Consider the following 21,394-nt stretch of genomic DNA (forward strand, 5'->3'; position numbering starts at 1 on the left):
TCCAGAAGCAATCAGCTTTGATCAATTGCTATTCAATCTGTTGCTGTTTCTTCCCCCAACAGATGTTGGGAGAAGAAACAGCAACAGATTGAATAGTAACTGATCAAAGCAGCTTGAATAGCAACCAAATTTAACTGTTTCTTCCCCCAACAGATGTTGGGGGAAGAAACAGTTAAATTTGGGTAAACTAACCCAAACGCTGCATGACTTCTATTTGACCTTCTTAATTAGGTCAAATGGAAGTAGCAGAGTGAACGTTTATTGCGCACGCCTGTTTTTATAGTTAAATAAATAAATTCTAACCAACGTTGTCTGTCGCCGTGGCTCAATAGTTAACGTAGCACGGTTTTTTTTTTTCACACATTAATTTCCAACTCAAGTGTACGGGTTCGATTCTCATACTCACCTACCAAAACATTTTTTTATTATTATTTAACACCCCCTGGAGTTTTGATTTACCTCAAAACACCCGAGCATCACCAGGTACCCCCCCCTCCCCACGCTAGTATATATATATAAAAGGCAAAATGTGTGTGATCATTTTATGTATGTCTCGTAAAGGCTTTTTTCGCCGACCGTCCCGGGGGGGGGGGGGTTACTATCGCTTAGAACTGTTTATATACTCCCTAGATTATAATATCTAGGATTTAGGAATGCGGGGTCGCCTCTAGATTTATTTACATCGATTTTTACAAATTTATTGCTATTTCAGCCCATCTTGTGTTCGTTCAGCTTTTTCGTATAAAAAGCGAAACTAATTCAAAGGCACTGTTCCCGGCAATCGCACCGGGAAACGTCCAGAAGCAATCAGCTTTGATCAATATGGGGCCAAACTCCTTATATCAGACAATTGCTATTCAATCTGGACAATGGGGAGCTGGTTTCCCCCTCCCCAACATCTTGGGGAAAAAGCCAGTCAAAGTTGCGTAAACAAACCCAAACGCTGCCCCGCAGCAAAAGTTAACTCCGTGACTTCTATTTGATCTCATTAATGAGGTCAAATAGAAGCAGCAGAGTTAACTTTTATTGTGGACATGTGTCAATTCTGTTTTTAATACTTAAATAAATAAATTCAAACATGTTTCCATTAGTATTTCACGGTGGTCCAATGGTTAACGTCGCATGTTTTTTTATTCACACTTTAATTTCCAACTTTGCCTCAAGGGTTCGAGTTCGATCCTCATAGTTACCTACCAAAACTTTTTTTTTTTATTTTACGCCCCCACCCTCCCCCGAGTTTTGATTTACCCAAAGCCACACACACCTCCAAACACCCAGGCAACGCCGGCCACCCTCCACTAGTCTTCTTCTATATATATAAAAGCAAAAATGTGTGTATGTATGTATGTGTGTTTGTATGTCCCGCAAAAACTTTCGACATGTGTCACGGATTTTCGCCAGATAGGTATCATTTTAAAGTTCTAACCTTCGCCCAACAAATATCGAAAAACTGGCCAAAAAAATTAATTCCTTCACCCTAAAATCATCAGTTTTGTACAGGGAGGGGGTGCCGAAAAAATCGTTCCTTCATTTTCTCTGCTCCTGCTACTACGACAATGACGTCATGTTTGACCTAGAAAACGTTGACGTTAGTTTAAAACCACTTGCAAGTGTTTATAAAGGTTTAATTTGATCCGTTCTCAGTTGTATGTCTCTTTGGCGTAGGGGTAACGTGTCGGGCATTTTTTTTCCGCCTTAGCCTCGATGTTTCAAGTTCGAGCCTGTCTTTCTACCTAAACTTTTTTTCCTCTTTTATACTTTTTTTTCCTCTTTTTTTTTCCTTTTTTGTTTTACGTCTGTTCGCTGTTTTGCTTTGTATTGGTTTTTCCAATTTTTCTTAACATCATATTTTTTTTTATAATATTAAAACAGGGTCACCCTCTCCTACATACAAACACCTGGGCAACACCGGGTACCCCCGCTAGTATATCTATAAATAGTGTATTTGGCTGATCACCTCTCTAAAATATGTGATTTTACTCTTTTAGGCAGTTAAGTGTGAATATACTGAAAAACTTTAATGAAAGATGAACAAAAATTATTTTAGAATTAAATGTAAAATAATTCCTCTTTGGTTTTTAAAATATAACTTTTTTAGCAGAACCCCTTTGAAACGTACTGTTTTACTAAAAATGTACAACTAAAAACTTAGGATCGTGCAGATCAGGTGCAAGTTGTTCTGAATCGATCTCCCCTTCACAGCTTAGTTCTGTTCCGGTTCAACCAACTTGCCGATAACAACCTGCAGCCGATTCGACAGGACCTTGCACAAATCTTCAACTCTGTGTTTAGCAAAGTTATGAGCCTGTAATCGTTTAACTCTTCCCCACCATGCCCGTCACCTTTCCTCAGCAATGTGATCACTCCCTTGGTGACTTGTCCCGGGATGGATCCCTGTGCAAACCAATGGTTGAACACATCCGTCAGAAGAGGCAGAAACATGGGCGACAGCCTCAAATACAGTTTGTATGGCAGACCATCGAGCCCCGGCGATCTGTCACAGCTGACCTGCTTCAGCGCAGTAAAAACCTCCTGCTCCGTCACCCGGCCCTCGCAACTAGCCGCCTCGAGGCGGGAAGGGTCAGCCAAATAGTCGTTAAACTCAAGGACCGGAAGATCGGGCTGCTGCATAAAACGCTCCTCGAAATATTCTCGAAACCCCTCGCAGATCTCCAGAGTTGATTCCAGGGTGCGTCCATCTGGATGTCTTACCTTTGCAATGTACTTGTCCGAGCCACGTCTAGAAATTTCATGACGCGTGTCAGTGTTGGAGTTGACTGCTTCATTGCCTACCTTTCTAAGCCTAGCTCTGACTACTTGACCTTCATAACGCTCGCTATTCTCATGCAGAAGGTCCTGCTTAGCTAGTTCCTGACTAACCCTATCACTCTCCCCCGTATCCTGGGCTAGTTTTTTCTCTAACTACTTCTTCGCCTTGGCTTTATCTAGTGCGAAACGCTGGGCATACTTGACGGAGAAGGTTCTAATTTTGGCTTTCAGACATACCCACCATTTACTCCCAGTAACCGCCCCCACTAGTGCTTTTTGAATTAATTCTATTAGCTTCTCTTGGAAGTCTTGTATCTCCAGAAGGGAAGTGTTTAACTTCCAGTGAGCCACTAACTTAGGCCTATTTCCTAGCTTCAGCCGGGCCATAACTAGTTTATGATCCGTCTGGCCTAGCCAAGTGAATGTGGGACAAGATAAGAAGTCTACTTCGCCTCTCGTAACTAACATCCTGTCCAAGTAAGTGTTTGGATAGGAGGAAACACTATTGGTCCACGTCCACATCTCCTGCCCCGGATGCTCGATCCGAAACCTGTTGACCAGACCGCATCTAGCCATCAGATCAGCCAGGCTGGACTCGCACCTCTCCGATCCTCTAGCATCGCCTCCTACCTTATCTATCTCGGGGTCTAAGATGGCGTTCCAATCTCCCATTAGCACTACCCACTTCCAACAATCTACAAACACGTCAAGCTGACTGAAGAATGAGACCCTCTCACGAGCGGTGCTGGGCGCATGAACCACGATCACCCGAAATACAGAATCTTTTCTGGCAACATCGGCCACAACCAGCCTTCCCCCCGCATCTCTATGGACAGTGTTGACCATCGCCAACAGGGTACGTTTAACCAGCACGGAAACTCCCTTCCTCCACGGGCTGCCATATGCTGAGAAAACCTCAAAATCTCAGGCCAGCACCTGACAGTCCACAGAGGAAACGAAATGCGTCTCCTGAATCGCAGCCACATCCACTCCCAGGGACAAGAGGTCGTGCCGGAGGCGAGCCGCCCGGCCTGATGATCTCAAGCCCCTCGCATTCAAACTAGCCAAATTCAAAACCATGGTACCTGCCTTAGGGTGTGTCACACTCAGCTCCGAAGTCAGCTGGGGAGAGGACACCGACGTTATGTGCCATGCTCAAGGTGGTCAGGTTTTTCATATCCTGACCTTCTCTCGCAATGCCACCAGCGTCCAAAAGATAAATTAATTTTATGGCGCTGTAGAGTGACGGATGGACCAACACTGGGACTCTTCCCTTGCATTGTTTTGACAGTTCGTTAAGAGAAGGGTAATTTTTTTTCACCAGTTCGATTCCCGGAAACGCCCCTTCAGCGGCCTGCATCCTTGTCCACAAGTTGGTCTTGCAGGCCTCTGGAGTTCTGACAAAAGTTATTAGGAGTGGGGCGTCCGGTAAATTTGAGGGGATATTTACATCTTTCCCCTCTATCTGTTTGTAATCGAGCAGAGGTTTTAAGTTTTTCCTCTGCCGATGGGAAATGTCTGTCGCCACAGATAGAGGGTCTACATAACAGTTCCTCAGGGGCAAGGACTTTTAATCTGGTTGGTCTGCGAGAGGCAGAGTAGTCTCTCCCCTCCCTCGGTTCATTCTTTTCCTTTTCTTTTTGGGGTGGTGGTTCAGTTTGCATTGGTGTGGGGACTGGTGTTTGTGTGGTGGCTGGTGTTGGTGCAGTGTCTGGTGTTGGTGCAGTGTCTGGTGTTGGTGTTGGTGCCATGTTTGTTGTTGGTGTGATGTCTGGTGTTGGTGCAGTGTGTGGTTTGTGGGTGGAAGTGGATTTTGTTGTTAGGGGTGGTGTATGTTCACAGGGAATGGGGGCCACCTTTTCTTCCTTTCTTCTTTTGTTTTTCTTTTTTATTCTTTCGAATGAAGCGGGGAGAGGTGAGGTTCCTCTCCCTCTCACTTGCGGATTCATCCTCAGAGGAGCAGTCTTTTCTCCCCTTGATCCCCGTCTCGATTGGTGTGAGAACCGTTGGTTGTGTCTGCTCCTCTAGTTGCTGCTGCAGCTATTTTTGTTGCTGCTGCTCTCGCTGGTGTTGTTGCTACTGCTGCTTCTGCCGCACTTGCTGCTTTTGCTGCTGCTGTAGTTGTTGTTGCTGCAGCTGTTTCCGAGGCATCAGCTGCGGTGGATGTTGTTGTTGCTGCATTTGCAGAGGCTTCTGCCTCGATTTTTGGGCTGGTGGTGGGATGGTGGCAGAAGGGATTATGTGCTTCCGTTTTTGTCTCACTACCATGCTCCATTCTTCCCCCTTGGCCTCCTGGGTGGTTTGGGTTTTCCTTGGAGCTGGGGTTGGTGCTGCGGTTGCAGGGGTTGTTGCCGCCTGTTCCGGCACGGGCGTTGTCTCAGGGGTTGTGACCGCCTTTTGGGTTCTTTGATTAGGGGTTACCCTTTGGGGGCAGCTCCTAGCCATGTGGCCCTGCTTTTGGCAGAACCAACAGTGTGGACGACGGCCCTCCACCACTACCGTTATGCTGACGTCTTTGTATGTCAGCAGCGGTGGTATCACTCGAACACCCTCCCTCTTCAGTCTCATTGCTATTGTGTAGCAGCCCAGGTGAGTCCCAGTTTTTGACCGTACTTGGGTCACCTGTTCCACCTCACCATACTGGCTGAAGAGGCATCCTAATACTTCCGCAGGTATTTGGGTTGGCACATTAAATACCTGCACCCGAGTCCTTCTCTTACCCTGGTATTCGGGTATTAGTTTGACTCTCCCATGCTTTATTTCTTGGAGGAAGAGTCTCTCCGCATCGTCCTTGGTGGGTAGGAGGATGTCCCACACGGCGAAGCTCCTCTGGTACAGGTATAGTACCGGGATGTTAAGTTTGTGGAGGAGCCCCGCCATGTCTTCCTTCTTCATCCCCAGGAGGCGGTTTTCTGGTATATCGGAAATGGCAAAGGACAGGACTCTGCTCTCAATCACCTCCCAGGCACCTGGTATGGGTTTTATATCTGCCCCCCCCCTCTATGTATTGTCTGTACTTTGTCAGGTACAGGTCTCTATACTCTTGAGGGGACAGTTGTTTTTCTATGGTCTTCCCCTACGCAGACCCTCTTGGTGGTGTTGGTGTTGGTATGGGGTCTTTGGTGGGGTTACACCGTTTTTTGTCTTTTATGGAGGTCGCCCCTGCCTGTTTATTGGCGACACTTCCTGCCTCCCCAGATTTCTTAGTTTGTTCTTTTGTGGGAGTGTCGCATTTTTCGGGGGTGGCGGCTCCCTTTTTAGAGTCTTTTGGGCCTGATTCTCCTTGGTTAGAGTCTTTTTCGGGAGCAGCTTCCCGTTTTGAGGAGTCGACCTCTTGGGGAGCATGATCTTTTTTGTTTACTTTGAGGTCATCTGCCCTTTCCTCGTTTGTGAGGTCCAGGCGGTATGCCCCCTCATTTTCTTGATCTCCCCTTTTGGGAGAGCAGACCTGGTGAGCGCTGTCCCCTTTATTGTTCTTTTTGGTCTGGCACCTCCTCCTTTTTGTGGTCGGAGTGAGATGCTACGACCGATTTTGGTTTTGTTCTCCTTTGGGGGGAGTCGCCCTCGGGAGGAGCTGTTGTTAAATTTTCTCATCCTGGGGAGCGTCCAATGCTGTCATATCCGAGCGGTACGCCCCGTCAGCGGTTATTTTTTGTCCTCCTGTTGGGGAGCCGTCCTCTTGGGGAGCAGTAGCCCCCTGGCTGGGGGTATCCATATTGGTGGCCCCCAGGCTGGGGGTGTCCGTTTTGGTTTCCTCTTTTAAAAAAAATCACTGAAAAGAGTGACGTGGAGTCGGCGTCCAAAGTGGGGAGCTGACTTTAGCGCCAAAAAGAAGTAGCACCAAGAGGGGAGATAGAACTGAAAGAGGGAGTGGGAAATTAGTGAAGGGAAGAGAGAAGGTGTTTCCGACCCTCCCTCGCGGGAAGGTCGTAAATTACCAGCTAGGATTCCCCCCGTGAGGGGGGAGAGCAGAGAAAGACAGACAAAATGGGGGGTGCAGACAGAATGCTACCCAACAAGCTCGTCAGGTGTTCCGGGCACGAGAATGTGTCGCCAGAACAGCACTGCCTCGTGCAGTGTATGTATCAGAACAGATACTACACTTTGAGATATTAAATCTTTTATTCATGTTAAAAATACAGTAAAAATCAACGATGAACAAAAAACTTAGGCACATGGCTAACTCAAAAGGGGGGATTGTGGGGGTTGTTGGTCATCCTTGTCACTCCAGAACTAAACAAAATCAAAAGTTTCTCCCAGCTAGTATCTTCTTTCACCATAATACCGCATTCACCCATTTCATATTGGGGGACGTCCTACTTAACTCCCAGTTTTTAAAACATTTTTTATTGACGTGTAAAAACAAAATAGATAACAATAAAATGGTACAATAATTCATTTGTGTCGAGGGCGGGGGAAAGAAAAAACAAAAGGTGATTAGTAAGACCCTCCCAACCCCGTCTAGTTGATAGACTGCCCGTTCCACTAGGTTTGTAAAAGGAACCTCGCTTCTGCGAGTAAGTCTCTAGGTGGGGATGCCCTCTAGATGGGGGTGAATGGAGAAAAGAAAATTTTGTGGGTAAGGGATGGGGGTTAGTTTGTATTTCTTTCTCTCCAAGATGGGTAAAATTTAGAGGAAGGGGTTAATACAAAAATTGCAAGTAAGAGAAAAAAAAAAAAAAAAAAAAGAGGGGATGGAGATCTTGGAGGCTTCCTAATCGGGGAGGGATGGAACACACACTCAGCTAGCTGAGAGACTACTTGTTTAATTTTACTTTACGGAACTGCGCGTTCCACACCTAGGCAGGGAACATGTATTCAAATTTGGCTCCTCTTTGTAAACACAGATTTGCCACATGTATCCATCTTCTGTCAAATGCCGCGTGATGCAGCCTTCTTCTATCACATCTGATCTTCACCCGTAGTTGGTGTTTAAAGAAAGCGATCAGATCTCACGAGCGGTGCTGGGTGCATGAATCGCGACCACCCGAAACACAGAATCTTTTACGGCAACATCAGCCACGACCAGCCTGCCCCCCCCCTGCATCACTATGAACAACGTCGACCGCGGACTGCCATATGCTGAGAAAACCTCAAAATCTCACGCCAGCACCTGACAGTCCACAGAAGAAACGAAATGCGTCCCTGAATCATAGCCACATCCACTCCAAGGGACAAGAGGTCGTGCCGGAGGCGAGCCGCCCGGCCCTATGATCTCAAGCCCCTCGCATTCAGACTAGCCAAATTCAAAGCAATGGTACCTACCTTAAGATGTGTTACACTCAGCTCCGAAAGCGGTCGGGGAAAGGATGCCGACACTGTATGCAATGCTCATAGTGGTCAGGTTTTTCATATCCTGACCTTCTCTCACAATGCCGCCAACGTCTAAAGGGAAAGTCAATTTAAGGGCCCTATAAAGTGACGGATGAACCAACACTGGGACCCTTCCCTTGCATTGTTTTGAGAGTTCCTCAAGGGAAGGGTCATTTTTTCTAATCAATTCAATTCCCGGAACAGCCTCTCAGCGGCCTCCAGCATTGTCCATAAGTTTGTCTTGCAGGCCTCTGGAAGCCTGACAAAAGTTGTTAGCAGTGAGGCGTCTGGGAAATTAGAGGGAACATTAATGTCTTTTCTCCCTATCTGTTGGCAATCCAGCAGAGGTTTTAAATTTTTTCTTTGTCAGTGGTGTAAATCCATTGCCACAGACAGGGGGTCTATAAAACACAGTTTCTCCCTCATTTCAAGAGTCTCTGATGCAGTAAGTCTGTGAGCGGGAGAAGTTGAGGGGTCTTTCCCCCTCCTGGGTTCACTCTTTTCTTTTTGGGGTGGTGGCTCGGCCTGCATTTGTGTGGGGACAGGTGTATGTGTGGTGTCTGGTGTTGGTGTTGTGTCTGGTGTTGGTGTTGTGTCTGGTGTGTGTGTGGTGTCTGGTGTTGATGCCGTGTCTGGTGTTGATGCCGTGTCTGGTGTTGATGCCGTGTCTGGTGTTGGTGCCGTGTCTGGTGTTGGTATAATGTCTGGTGTTGGTGCAGTGTGTGGTTTGGAAGGGGAAGTGGGTTGTGTTGTTGTTTGGGGTGGTGTATGCTCACAGGAAGTGGGGGCCACTTTTTCTTCCCTTTTCTTTCTTTTCTTTTTCTTTTTCTGCATTTCGAGTGAACCGGAAAGTGGTGAGGTTGGGTTCTTCTCCCTCTCACTAGCTGATTCATCCTCAGAGGAGCAGTTTTTCCTCCGCTTGGTCCTCGTCTCGATTGGTGTGGGGACCGTTGGTTGTTGCTGCTCCTCTGGTTGCTGCTCCTCTTGTTGATGTTGCTGCTGCTCAAGCTGCTGCGGTGGCTGTTGGTGCTGCTGCTTGTCTGGTTGTTGCTGTTGCGACAGTTGTTGTTGCAGCTGCTTTTTCGGCTTTGGCTGCTGCAGCTGTTGTTGCTGCGGTTGCTGTTGCTGTTCATGCTGATGCTGCTGCTTATGTTGTTGCTGCTGATGTTGTTGTTGTGGCCGCCACTGTTGTTGCTGCTGTTGCTGTTGAGCAGGTGGTTGGGTTGATGTGGAGATAGATGTGTTTTTCCGTTTACGCCCTGCCACCGTATTCCATTGATCCTTGGACTTTGCCAACTCAAGGGCTGATGTTGGTGATTCCTTAGTTTCAGTGGCTGTTTCCACCACCGCCACTGGAACTGTATTTACTTGTGGCACTGGTTGGCTTGGAATTGCTTTTTGGAGGCAGTTCTTTGCCATGTGGCCCTGCTTCAGACAAGACCAGCAATGAGGGTGCCGACCCTCAACCACCACTGTCATATTGGCTTCCTTGAAAGATATTGTAGCTGGTATGCCTAGAAAGCCTTCTTTTTTGACACGCATTGCTACTGTATAACTTCCCAGGTGGACACCGTTTTTGGAGCGTGCTGGGTCCATCCGCTCCACCTCTCCAAAATTACTGAGGAAAGTTCCCAGCAGTTCTGTGCGTAGATCAGCAGGAGCATTGAATATTTGTACTCGGATTCTCCTCCTGCCCCGATACTCTGGCAGTAACTTGATACCTGCAAATTTAAGTTCTGTGCACGAGAACTTTTCTACTTCATCCTTGTTGGAGAGCAGTACGTCCCACATCGCTAAGCTCCTCTGGTGTATATACTTGGCGGGTATATTCAGTTTCTGGAGGAGCTCAGCCATTTCCTCTTTTTTCATCCCCTTGAGCTGATTTGCCCGAATGTCCAAAGTAATGAAGGATAGGATATTGTTCTCCATCGCCTCCCAGTCTCCAGGTATTGGCTTGAGGACGTTCCCCTCAATATATTCCTTGTACTTGGTAAGGTACAAGTCTTTATATTCCTGTGGGGAGAGTCTTTTATCAGCGGTTTTACCCCATGCAGATCTCTCTGATGTCTTGGGCGAGGGGTCTTTTGTGGGGTTAAAAGATCGTTCCGCTGTCTTGTAGGTGTTTTCTGATACAAGTTTCCCTTTAGGGGTTGATTCTTTCATACTTTGATTGGGTGTGTCCAGCACTGCTCTCTTATTTGGGGAGCTTCCCTTTGGGGGCGCATCCCCCTTTATAATGTCTCTTGAGGCAGCTACCTCCTTGCCAGCGTTCATTTCTGGGCTGTATGCCTCTTCTTTTTTTGGGGGGGAGCTTCTCTCGTGGGGAGCTTCTCCCCCGGTAATGTCTTTTGGGACTGCTGCCCCTTGGTTTGGAGGATCTCATGGGTGTGCCTCCTCAGTTTGGTAATTTTCTCCCTCTTTGGGGGAGCTGCCCTCGTGTGGAGCTTCTCCCTGGGCACTGTCTTTTGGGGCTGCTACCTCTGCTTTTGTGTTGTCCGGGCGGTACGCCTCTTTGGTTTTGAGTGTTGCTCCCCCATGTGGGGAATCGTACTTTGGGGGAGTTATCATTTCCTTGCCTGGTGTTGTTTCTTTTTTCTCTCTTCCTGTATCTGTGGTTTCCATGGTCAGTCAATGTGTATGGTAAAATCCGAGAAAAAAAAAATTCACTGTTTTGACTGACGTGGAGATGACGTCCAAAGTGGGGAGCCGACTTTGGCGCCAAAAAGAAGTGGCGCCAAAGGCGGCAAGAGGGGAGATAGAACTGAGAGAGGAGTGGGAAGTTAGTGGAGGGAAGATAGAAAGTGTTTCCGACCCTCCCTCGCGGGAAGGTAGTAAATTATCACCTCGGATTCCCCCCGTGAGGAGGGACAGCAGAGAAAGGCAGACAAAGTGGGGGTGCGGACAGAACGCGACCGAAAAAGCTTGTCAGGTGTTCTGGGCACGAGAATGTGTCACCAGAACAGCACTGCCTCGCACGATGTAGATATCAGAACAGATACTACACTTTGATCTGGGCCAAAAGACCAAGTAAAAAAAAACATGCGTATTATATATTTTTGATATATTAACTAATTCTATTTAGAGGAAGGAAGGTGGCAAGCATAATATTTGGGGAAGGGGGGGGGGGGGCGAAAAGATGAAACCGCTTTATTTCTAATAACAGATACTACACTTTGATCTTAGCCAAAAGACCAAGTAAAAAAAAAAAAAAAAAACATGTGCATTGGATAAAATTTGTGTATATGTACGAGCAAAATACCTAGCGTTGCCCTGAATTGTATGACATAGCACTAGCACGACATATATACTAGCTGATTACCCGGCATAGCCCAGGATTGGATAAAGTAGGTGTATATGCACTAGCAGAACAGCCGGTGTCACCCGGGATTGTATGACATAGGTGGATGTGTACTAGCAGAATACCAAGTGTCGCCTGGGATTGTATGACATAGGTGAAGTATAGGTCCGATTCAACAATTTTGAAGATGCTTGTGCAGTATAGGTCCGATTTGAAAAATATTGATGGTGCTTGTGCATTATAGGTCCGATTTGACAATTTTGAAGGTGCTTGTGTATTATAGGCCGATTTGACAATTTTGAAAGTGCTTGTGCAGCATAGGTCCCATTTGACAATTTTGAAGGTGCTTGTGCAGTATATATGTTATAATATGCCAGTGACCTCCTTTGGATTATCAGATTCCATTAGATTAATATACAATCATTGTTAAAATATGCAAAAGATCTCCCCTGGATGAAGCTTCATTGTTGAATTCCATTAGATTAATATACAATCATTGTTTCAATATGCAAGTGACCTCCCTTGAGTGTAGCTTCATTGTCGAATTCATTTAGATTAATATACAATCATTGTTATAATATGAAAGTGACCTCCCTTGGATGTAGCTTCATTGTCGAATTCCAATAGATTAATATACAATCATTGTTATTATATGAAAGTGACCTCCTTTGGATGTAGCTTCATTGTCGAATTTCATTACATTAATATAAAATCATTATCCAGATATGTAAGTGACCTACCTTGGATGTAGCTTCATTGTCAAATTACATTAGATTAATATACAGTCATTGCTATAATATGTGGTGACCTCCTTTGGATGTAGCTTAATTGTCGAATTCCATTAGATTAATATACAATCATTGTTATAATATGCGAGTGACCTCCCTTGGATGTAGCATCATTGTCGAATTTCATTACATTAATATACAATCATTGTCCAGATATGTAAGTGACCTCCCTTGGATGTAGCTCCGTTGTGGAATACCATTAGATTAATATAAAATAATTGTTATGACATGTAAGTTACCTCCCTTCGATGTAGTTATATTGTCAAATTCTATTAGATTGATATACAATCATTGTTATAATATGCAAGTGACCTCTCTTTATTGTAGCATCATTGTTGTATACCATAAGACTAATACACCATAATTGGTATAATATGGAAGTGACCTCCATTGAGTGTAACTTTATTCTAGATATCCATTATATTATTATATATGATTGTCATAATATGCAAGTGATCTCCCTTGGATGTAGTTTCATTCTCGAACACCATTAGATTAATATACATTAATTGTCATTATATGTAAGTGACCTCCCTTGGATGTAGCTTCATTCTCGAATACCATTAGATTAATATACAATCATTGTTATAATATGCAAGTGACCTAACTTGGATGTAGCTCCACTGTCAGATTCCATTAGAATAATATACAATCATTGTTATAATATGCGAGTGACCTCCCTTGGATGTAGCATCATTGTCGAATTTCATTACATTAATATACAATCATTGTCCAGATATGTAAGTGACCTCCCTTGGATGTAGCTCCGTTGTGGAATACCATTAGATTAATATAAAATAATTGTTATGACATGTAAGTTACCTCCCTTCGATGTAGCTACATTGTCAAATTCTATTAGAATAATATACAATCATTATAATATGTAAGTGACCTCTCTTTGGTGTAGCTTCATGTCGAATTCCATTAGATTAATATACAATCATTGTTATAATATGTAAGTGACCTCCCTTGGGTGTAGTCTCATTGTCGAATTCCATTAAATTAATATACAATCATTGTCATAATATGGAAGTGACCTCCCTTGGGTGTAGTTTCATTCTTGAATATCATTAGAATAATATACAATCATTGTCATAATATGTAAGTGACCTCCCTTGGATGTAGCTTCGTTGTGGAATACCATTAGATTAATATACAATCATTCTCATAACATGCAAGTGACCTCCCTTGGATGTAGCTTCATTGTCGAATACCATTAGATTAATATACAATTATTGTCATAATATGCAAGTGACCTCCATTGAGTGTAGCTTCATTCTAGAATTCCATTATATTAATATACAATTATTGTCATAATAGGCAAGTGATCTCCCTTGGATGTAGCTTCATTCTCGAATACCATTAGATTTTCATTCTCAAATACCATCAGATTAATATACAATCATTGTTATAATATGCAAGTGACCTCACTTGGATGTAGCTTTGTTGTCAAATACCTTTAGAATAATATACAATCATTGTTATAATATGCGAGTGACCTCCTTTGGGTGTAGCTTCATTGTCGAATTTCATTAGATTAATATACAATCATTGTTATAATATGCGAGTGACCTCCCTTTGATGTAACTTCATTGTCGACTACCATTAGATTACGCAAGTGGCCTCCCTTGGATGTAGTTTCATTTTCAAATACCATTAGATTAATATACAATCATTGTTATAATATGCAAGTGACCTCCCTTGCTTGTAGCCTCATTTTCAAATACCATTAGATTAATAAGCAATAAATTTAATATTATGCCAGTGAACGCTTTTGGATATGGCTTCATAGCTGGATATTTGTACTAGCATAACACCGCGGATTGTATAAGAGAGGTGGATATATGTACTAGCAAAATAACCAACGTTGCCTGCGATTAGATGTAATAGATGGGATGTTTCCTAGGAGAATACCTTAGATCGGATCAGATAGGTGGATATTTGTGCTAACAGAATACCCCATATAGCAAGATGGTGCGATTATGTCGTAAAATCATGAAAAATTATTGTCCAAATTAGTAACATATCCAAGAATTATGAAAAATGATGAAATGCGAATTATTTTTTGGTGTGTTTGTAATGAAATAACACGCCAGACAATGTCACAAAGTAATTATTTTAGCAAAAGGAAAGGATATTATGTGGTTAAATTATAAAAAACGATTGTTGAAATTAGTAACATATCCAAGAATTATGAAAAATGATTAAATGTAAGTTATTGGTTTGGTGTGTTTATAATGAAATGAACAGCCCAGATATAGTCTTAAAGTTAATATTTTATTAAGAGGGGGTCGATTACGTGGGTTACATCATTAAAAATGATTGTAGAAATTAGTAACATATCCAAGAAAAGTGAAAAAGTATGTAATGTTAGTTATGTGATTGGTGTGGTTGTAATGAAATTATCAGCACAGACAATGTCTCAAATGTATTATTTTAGTAAGAGGAAGGGGATTATGTGTGTTAAATCATGGAAAATGATTGTCGAAATTAGTAACATATCCAAGAATTATGAAAAATGAAGTTTTAGTTATTTGATTGGTGTGTTTATAATGAAATAAACAGCCCAGTCAATGTAGCAAATTTATGATTTTAGTAAGAATTGGGCGATTAGATGTGCGCACTCATTAAATTTGATTGTCGAAATTCATAACATATCCAAGAATTATGAAAAATGATGAAATGCGAGGTATTTTATTTATGCGTTTGTAATGAAATAAACAGCCCAGAAATGTCTCAAAGGTGTTATTTTAGTAAGAGGAGAAGGATTATGTGATTGAACTCAGAAAAAATGATATTCAAAATTAGCAACATATCCAAAAATAATGAAAAATGGTGAAATGTGAGTTATTTGATTGGTGTATTTGTAATGAAGTAGACAGACCAGAAAATGTATGGAAGTTATTATTTTAGTTAGAGGTCGCGATTATTTTGGTTACTTCATTAAAAATAAGTGTCGAAATTAGTAACATATCCAAGAATTATGAAAAATGATATAATGTGACTTACTTCTTTGGTGGGTTTGTAATGAAATAACCAGCCATACCATATCTAAAAGTTATTATTTTAGTGATAGAAGGGGGCGATAATGTGGATTTACTCATAAAAAGTGATACTTGAAATTAGTAACATATCATAGCCTATGTATCAAAGTTTTTATTTTAGTAAGAGTGGCAGTGATAATGTAAGTTAAATCATGTGACATGGTTGTTGAAATTAGTAACATATCCAAAAATTATAAAAAATGATGAAATGTGAGTTATTTGGATGATGTGTTTGTAATGAAAAACCAGCCAAGACAATGTCTCAAAGTTATTATTTTAGACAGGTGAGCGATAATGGGGGTTAAATTGTCGAAATTTGTAACAATTCAAGAATTATGGGATTTAACGAGATACGTCCACATACTTACAGATTACCCGGAGTCACCCTGGATCCAATGATATACATGTAAATGTATGCAAGCAGAATACACGGTCGTCTGGGATATAATGAGATAGATGCAAATATATACTAGCAGAATACTTGGCGTTGCCTTGGATTGAATTAGATTGATTGAAATATATACTAACAGAATACCTTGCGTCACCCAGGATTTAATGAGATTGATTGCGATATATACTAGCAAAACACCCAGCGTTGCCCGGTATTGAATGAAATATTCGAGAATATATATTAGTAAAATGCCTGGCATTGCTTGGGATTTGATGAGATAAATGTGTTGTATATAACCTGTCCTTTCATATAAATGATCTACCCTAGGTAAGATACAGTTATTTCATATGTGTAATACCCGTCTTATGTAGGTAAAATATTCTTTTCTTCGAATTAACAAATGATACATAAACATACAAAATTCCTATCTCATAAGAATAACAAATATATTACAAAACCAAATTCAATTTTCTCATTGTTTATACCACCCTGAGCAATGCCGGGTAGCCCCGCTAGTCTTCTATATATATATATATATATAAAAGGCAAAATGTGTGCGAGCATTTCGTGTATGTCTCACAAAGGCTTTTTTCGCACACGATCGCTTAGAACTATTTATATACCCCCTAGATAATAATATCTAGGATTTGGGAACGCGGGTCGCCTCTAGATTTATTTATGTCGACTTTAATGAGATTCACACTATTTCGCTCTGTCGCCTGTTTGTCTAAACAAATAATGTGAAACTAAAAATTCAAACGGTGTGTTCTCGGCATCACGCTGGGAAATGTCCAGAAGCAATCAGCTTTGATCAATGTGGGGCCAAACTCCATATATCAGACAATTGATATTCAATCTGGATAATGGGGAGCTGGTTTCCCCCTGCCCAACATTTGGGGAAAAAACCAGTCAAAGTTGAGTAAACAAACCCAAAACCTGCCCCGCAGCAAAAGTTAATTTCGTTACTTCTATTTGACCTCATTAATGAGGTCAAATAGAAGCAGCAGAGTTAACTTTTATTGCAGCCGCGTGGCTCGCAGCAAAAGTCTGCTACTTCTATGACCTCATTAATGAGGTCAAATAGGAGCAGTAGAGTTAACTTTTATTGCGGCCACGTGTCAATTTTGTTTTTAATACTTAAATAAATAAATTCAAACGTGGTTCCGTTGTATGTTGCGGTGGCCCAGTGGTTAACATTGCACGTTTTTTATTTCACAGTTTAATTTGCAACTTTGCCTCAAGGGTTCGGGTTTGATCCTCATACTCACCTACCAAAACTTTTTTACCCCCCCATGGAGTTTTGACTTACCCAAAACCACACACACCTCCAAACACCCGGGCAACACCGGGTACCCCCCTCCCCGCTAGTCTATATAAACAAGCGAAAAAAAATACTTTGCAAGGATGCGATATAGGTAAAATAGTTTTGCTTGTTTTCTTTTCCTTGTAAAGGAAATGTTTTCCATAATGTTTTATTGTTAAAGTGTTTTTTATTCAATAAGTCTCAAGAAAGGCTGTTCTTGTGTAAATTTTCAAACGACATGTTTGTAATTTGTCCAAATGGTCTTGAAACAATTGTAACTAATAATGAAATACACTTTTTGTTGCTATCAACCCATTCTTTGAAGTCTTGGTTTTTGTTAAAACAGTATATGAATGCTCAATTATGAAATTTTTTTTTTTATTACATTTTCACCCCAAACAAGGCAAATTGCCACTTTGGTGCAGGGGGCTACTATCAGGGGCAACAACTATTCGGGTACTATGTAGGGATTTGGGCAGCAAGATGTCGGTTCACGTTACACTTGAACTTCTGCACGTCAGTACTGTTGGGGAAGCAGGGACCTGGAATGGAATTCCAGAGTCTAGCGGTTCTGGGGAAGAAACTATTGGAGTAAAAAGATCTTTTACATCTAGGGATCTCTACAGAGTGCGGGTGGGATTTAGCAGCCTGTCGGGTTTGTCAAGGGTGCTCACGTCGTGGGGGCACAAGTGATTGCAGTTCATCAGAGCATTCACCACTAAAATACTTGTAGAAAAGGCAGAAGGATGCAACGTTTCGTCGATGGGACAGAGGCTGAAGCTTAGATGACACTTCAGGGCCTATCAGATTGGCGACTCTCTTTTGGACCTTGTCTAGGAGTGAAAGACTAGTAGCAGATGCACCAGTCGAAATGTGACAGCAGTACTCCATATATGGGTGAATGGTGGCTTTATAGAGGTACAGGATACTTTCAGGTGTTAGTAGTTCTCTAGCACGGTAGAGAGAGCCCACCTTTCTTGCAGCGGCCCAGGCAATGCCTTCAATGTAATTGTTCCAACTCATGTTTCCTGTTAGGCCAAGGAGTTTGAAAGATGTACTCTCAGATAAAGAGTCGTTGGCCATTGCTATAGGTGGTAGAGAGGGTTTCTTGTAATTATTGAATTAAACTAGTTTAGTCTTGGCAGCATTGAACGCGACCAACCACTTTTGTCCCCATTCCACTACAGATTTGAGGTCTTCCTGTCGTGCCTGCCATAGAGTGTAGTGTCATCAGCATATATAACCATCTCAGAGGCAATTTTGTTGGGGAGGTCATTTATGAATATCAGGAACAATAATGGTCCAAGGATAGAACCCTGGGGCACCCCCGCATTTATATCATATTGTTTAGATGTACGACCGTCGAGGACAACCTGGATTTTTCTCTTATCTAAGAAGGATTTAATTATGTTAAGTATTCTACCAGTGATACCGCATGATCTAATTTTCCTGAGGAGACCCTCATGCCATACCCTGTCAAAAGCCTTAGATGTATCTAGAGCTACCGCTCTGCCCTCCCCCACATATGATAATTTTGTAGCTTACAGTTTAAGTCATCTCTTTTTGGCTTAAAATTTATTGGTATATGAATGATTACTGAATCATATAAACCCAGTAAAATTCAGAATATTACAAATAAGACTATATATATATATATATATATATATATATATATATATACACACACACAGTCTTATTTCTTATCTTTATTTATTATTATAAGACTATATATATATATATATATATATATATATATATATAAGTAAATTTTTGGTACAGCAAAATGGACGGAGAAATTTCAGAGGAAACATAATTTAATTTAAATACCAAAGAAAACAAAAAAACGGGCAGGTGAAATTATTAAAATTTTCCTTAAGGCCTTATCGTCTGACCCTCTAAGAGGAAACGTCAGAATGATAAATTATAACCAGGAAACGAATGAGTTGGAAGACCAGTGAGAAAAAAAAAAAACTCTCACTGTTCAGGTGGTTTTAAATCAATAAATATTTCCAACTGATGTTTCAAAATCTTTTGTCTTTTTTTTTTTCTTTTTTTTTTTTTTTCTCACTGGTCTTCCAACTGAAACCAAATTCCCTTCTTTCCTCATTCGTTTCCTGGTTTTTAATTTATCATTCTGACGTTTCCTCTTAGAGGGTCAGACGATAAGGCCTTAAGGAAAATTTTAATAGTTTCACCTGCCCGTTTTTTGGTTTTCTTTGGTATTTAAATTAAATTATGTTTCCTCTGAAATATATATATATATATATATATATAGTCTTATTTGTAGTATTTCGAATTTTACTGGGTTTATATTATTTCTGTGATTTTGTTTTATATATATATATATATATATATATATATATATATATATATATATAGAGAGAGAGAGAGAGAGAGAGAGATGAAAATTATATGTTCATCGATGTTTCATCTTTATTTCAAATCTTCCTCAGGATGATTTATTTGAAGAAATAAAATATCAGTACAATATTTTAAAATATATTTGTTGTGTTTGTAATGTGAAAAATTTTTCACATTACAAATAAATATTTGCTCCGGTCGATGACGGTGAAGGGCAAGTCAAAGTTCGAAGCAGATGACTAAGACGTGAATAGCATGCAGAGCATTATTTTCTACAATGGTGTCACACATACACTCAGAGTAAAACTAATATTTATGAAATGTGTTGTTGGAGTTTGTATTTTCTGTAGTTTCTCGAACGAACGTTGTTTAGTTTTGATCTCAAAAGAGACTATGACAGTGCTTTGAGAATCGATGGTGTCACACATGCACCCAGAACCCAACTGATACGTACAAAATATGTCGGAGTTTGCGTTTTGGGTTGTTTTATCTTTTATATTTGTAAAGCAGTTCTCGCGACTGTGTGAAAAACGACAATATGGCTAGAACCAGAAAGAAAATGAAAACACAGCACACAGTGCTGAGGTAATTGACTGTTGTTGTCGAGAAGCAGCACATGGTCTCACATCATTAGTAAAAATTATCAACTCATCTCATCATCTGCCTGATTTACAAATAGTGATAGTATCACAACAAAATCTACTTACCAGTTCCGGACTCATGTAAAGTTCTGTTCCAACTCCTCCCGTGTGCCGTTTATATTGTGTATTAACAACAGTCGCGCCAGACAAACAGACTTTCTCACCATTGACTTCTTCTTCTTCTTCTTCTTCTTCTTCCCCAGAATCAAGAATGTTCTTCATCGCCGTAGCAAGGCCAAAGTCGCCCACTTTGATGACGTCTTCCATTGAAAAGAAAATGTTAGAAGGCTGAAAAACAAAAGGATAAGAAACAAATACAAGTTTTACTGTATAAAAAAAAATTTATATACTTAATTATTTAAAATAAAGGTTCTTATCCAGAATTTCTCGTATATTAAAAAGAAAGTATAATGGGATTTCAAACAAACACAATTACGTACTTACCTGTTATGTCGAAATTAGTGAAAATTTAAAAAATTATGAAAAATGATCAAGTAGAAAAATAGTTACAAGTAAAAATTAAATTTATCAAATAATAAAGTTTTATTGCAGTGGTTAATGCTGAAGAGTTCTTAAAATCAAAGGGAGGCAACTGCAATTTTTATTTAATTTTTTTAAAAAATTAATTTCTTTAAATTTAATTTTTTCTTGTAATTATTTTTTCCATTTGTCAAAAAATCGTTCTAATAGATCTCTTATTCGATTATTTTTTTTTTTTTTTTGAATTTTTGGATTTTTTACTAATTTTGACATGTCACATAAGTATGTAATGATGTTTTTACTTAAAATGCATCTTTTGAAATCATTATACTGCACAAGCACCTTTATTTTTATAGAAATAAAGAGATTTATCTTGTCAGGTAATTTGTAGTGTGTAAACTCAGGTAGATAAATTAAATAACGTTGCTGAAAAGAGAGTTACTCTTTCTCTAAATGCTAAGAGAACTTAAGAAATATCACAAAAAAGGTTAACAAAAAGAGTGTTGTGAGAAACAGATAGCTAAAAGAGAGATGGATTTGTTTGTTAATTATAAATTATGGCTAAATATTTGTACTATTTGAATTTTTCAGGCTACTGTTCTCATCTTGAGTGTTATTGTCCACAAGGACCCATGGCACAGTGGATAAAGTACTTGGTAAAATTCAGTTGTAAAAAAAAAGTTACATTCTTCTGGAGGTTGTACATTTAAAAACAAAAATAAGTTTAAGATTCTCAAAGTTCATACTAGAATTGTCCACAAAGATCCATGACATAGTTGATAAAGTACTTGGTAAATTCAGTTTTAAGTTACACTCTTTTAGAGGTTGAAGGTTCAATCCTTATTGCAGGTGACACTCAAAATACAATTGCGATGAATTACTTAGGACGTCTACCCAGCCATGGCTGATGGAGCTAGAGCATGCTACTCCTGTGGATTGAATAAAAGGTTTTGTTCTAAATTTCATCCTGAATTCAACAGAAAAATTCCTAAGTTTGACAAGATAT

At 40.7% G+C, this 21,394-nt stretch overlaps 2 protein-coding genes across 3 annotated transcripts in view; one reads left to right on the forward strand and one right to left on the reverse strand.

The window, feature by feature from the left end:
• Nucleotides 1–20,244, forward strand: part of LOC145283579 (tetraspanin-33-like) — a 115,150-nt gene extending 94,906 nt beyond the window's left edge. Inside the window, exon 7 of the mRNA XM_080132498.1 lies at nt 20,112–20,244. Within this exon, the coding sequence (XP_079988624.1) occupies nt 20,112–20,138 (27 nt within the window). The 3' untranslated portion in view covers nt 20,139–20,244. The remainder of the gene's footprint in view (nt 1–20,111) is intronic.
• LOC145283578 (eukaryotic translation initiation factor 2-alpha kinase 3-like) overlaps nt 1–21,394 on the reverse strand; it is a 131,824-nt gene that overhangs the window by 4,405 nt on the left and 106,025 nt on the right. For both annotated transcript variants that reach the window (XM_080132496.1, XM_080132495.1), the window contains exon 16: nt 19,975–20,196. In XM_080132496.1, the coding sequence (XP_079988622.1) occupies nt 19,975–20,196 (222 nt within the window). The remainder of the gene's footprint in view (nt 1–19,974; nt 20,197–21,394) is intronic.

This window comes from Euprymna scolopes, chromosome 8 (genome assembly GCF_053919585.1).
Source record: "Euprymna scolopes isolate OS-2025 chromosome 8, ASM5391958v1, whole genome shotgun sequence".
Taxonomy (NCBI): Eukaryota; Metazoa; Mollusca; class Cephalopoda; order Sepiida; family Sepiolidae; genus Euprymna; species Euprymna scolopes.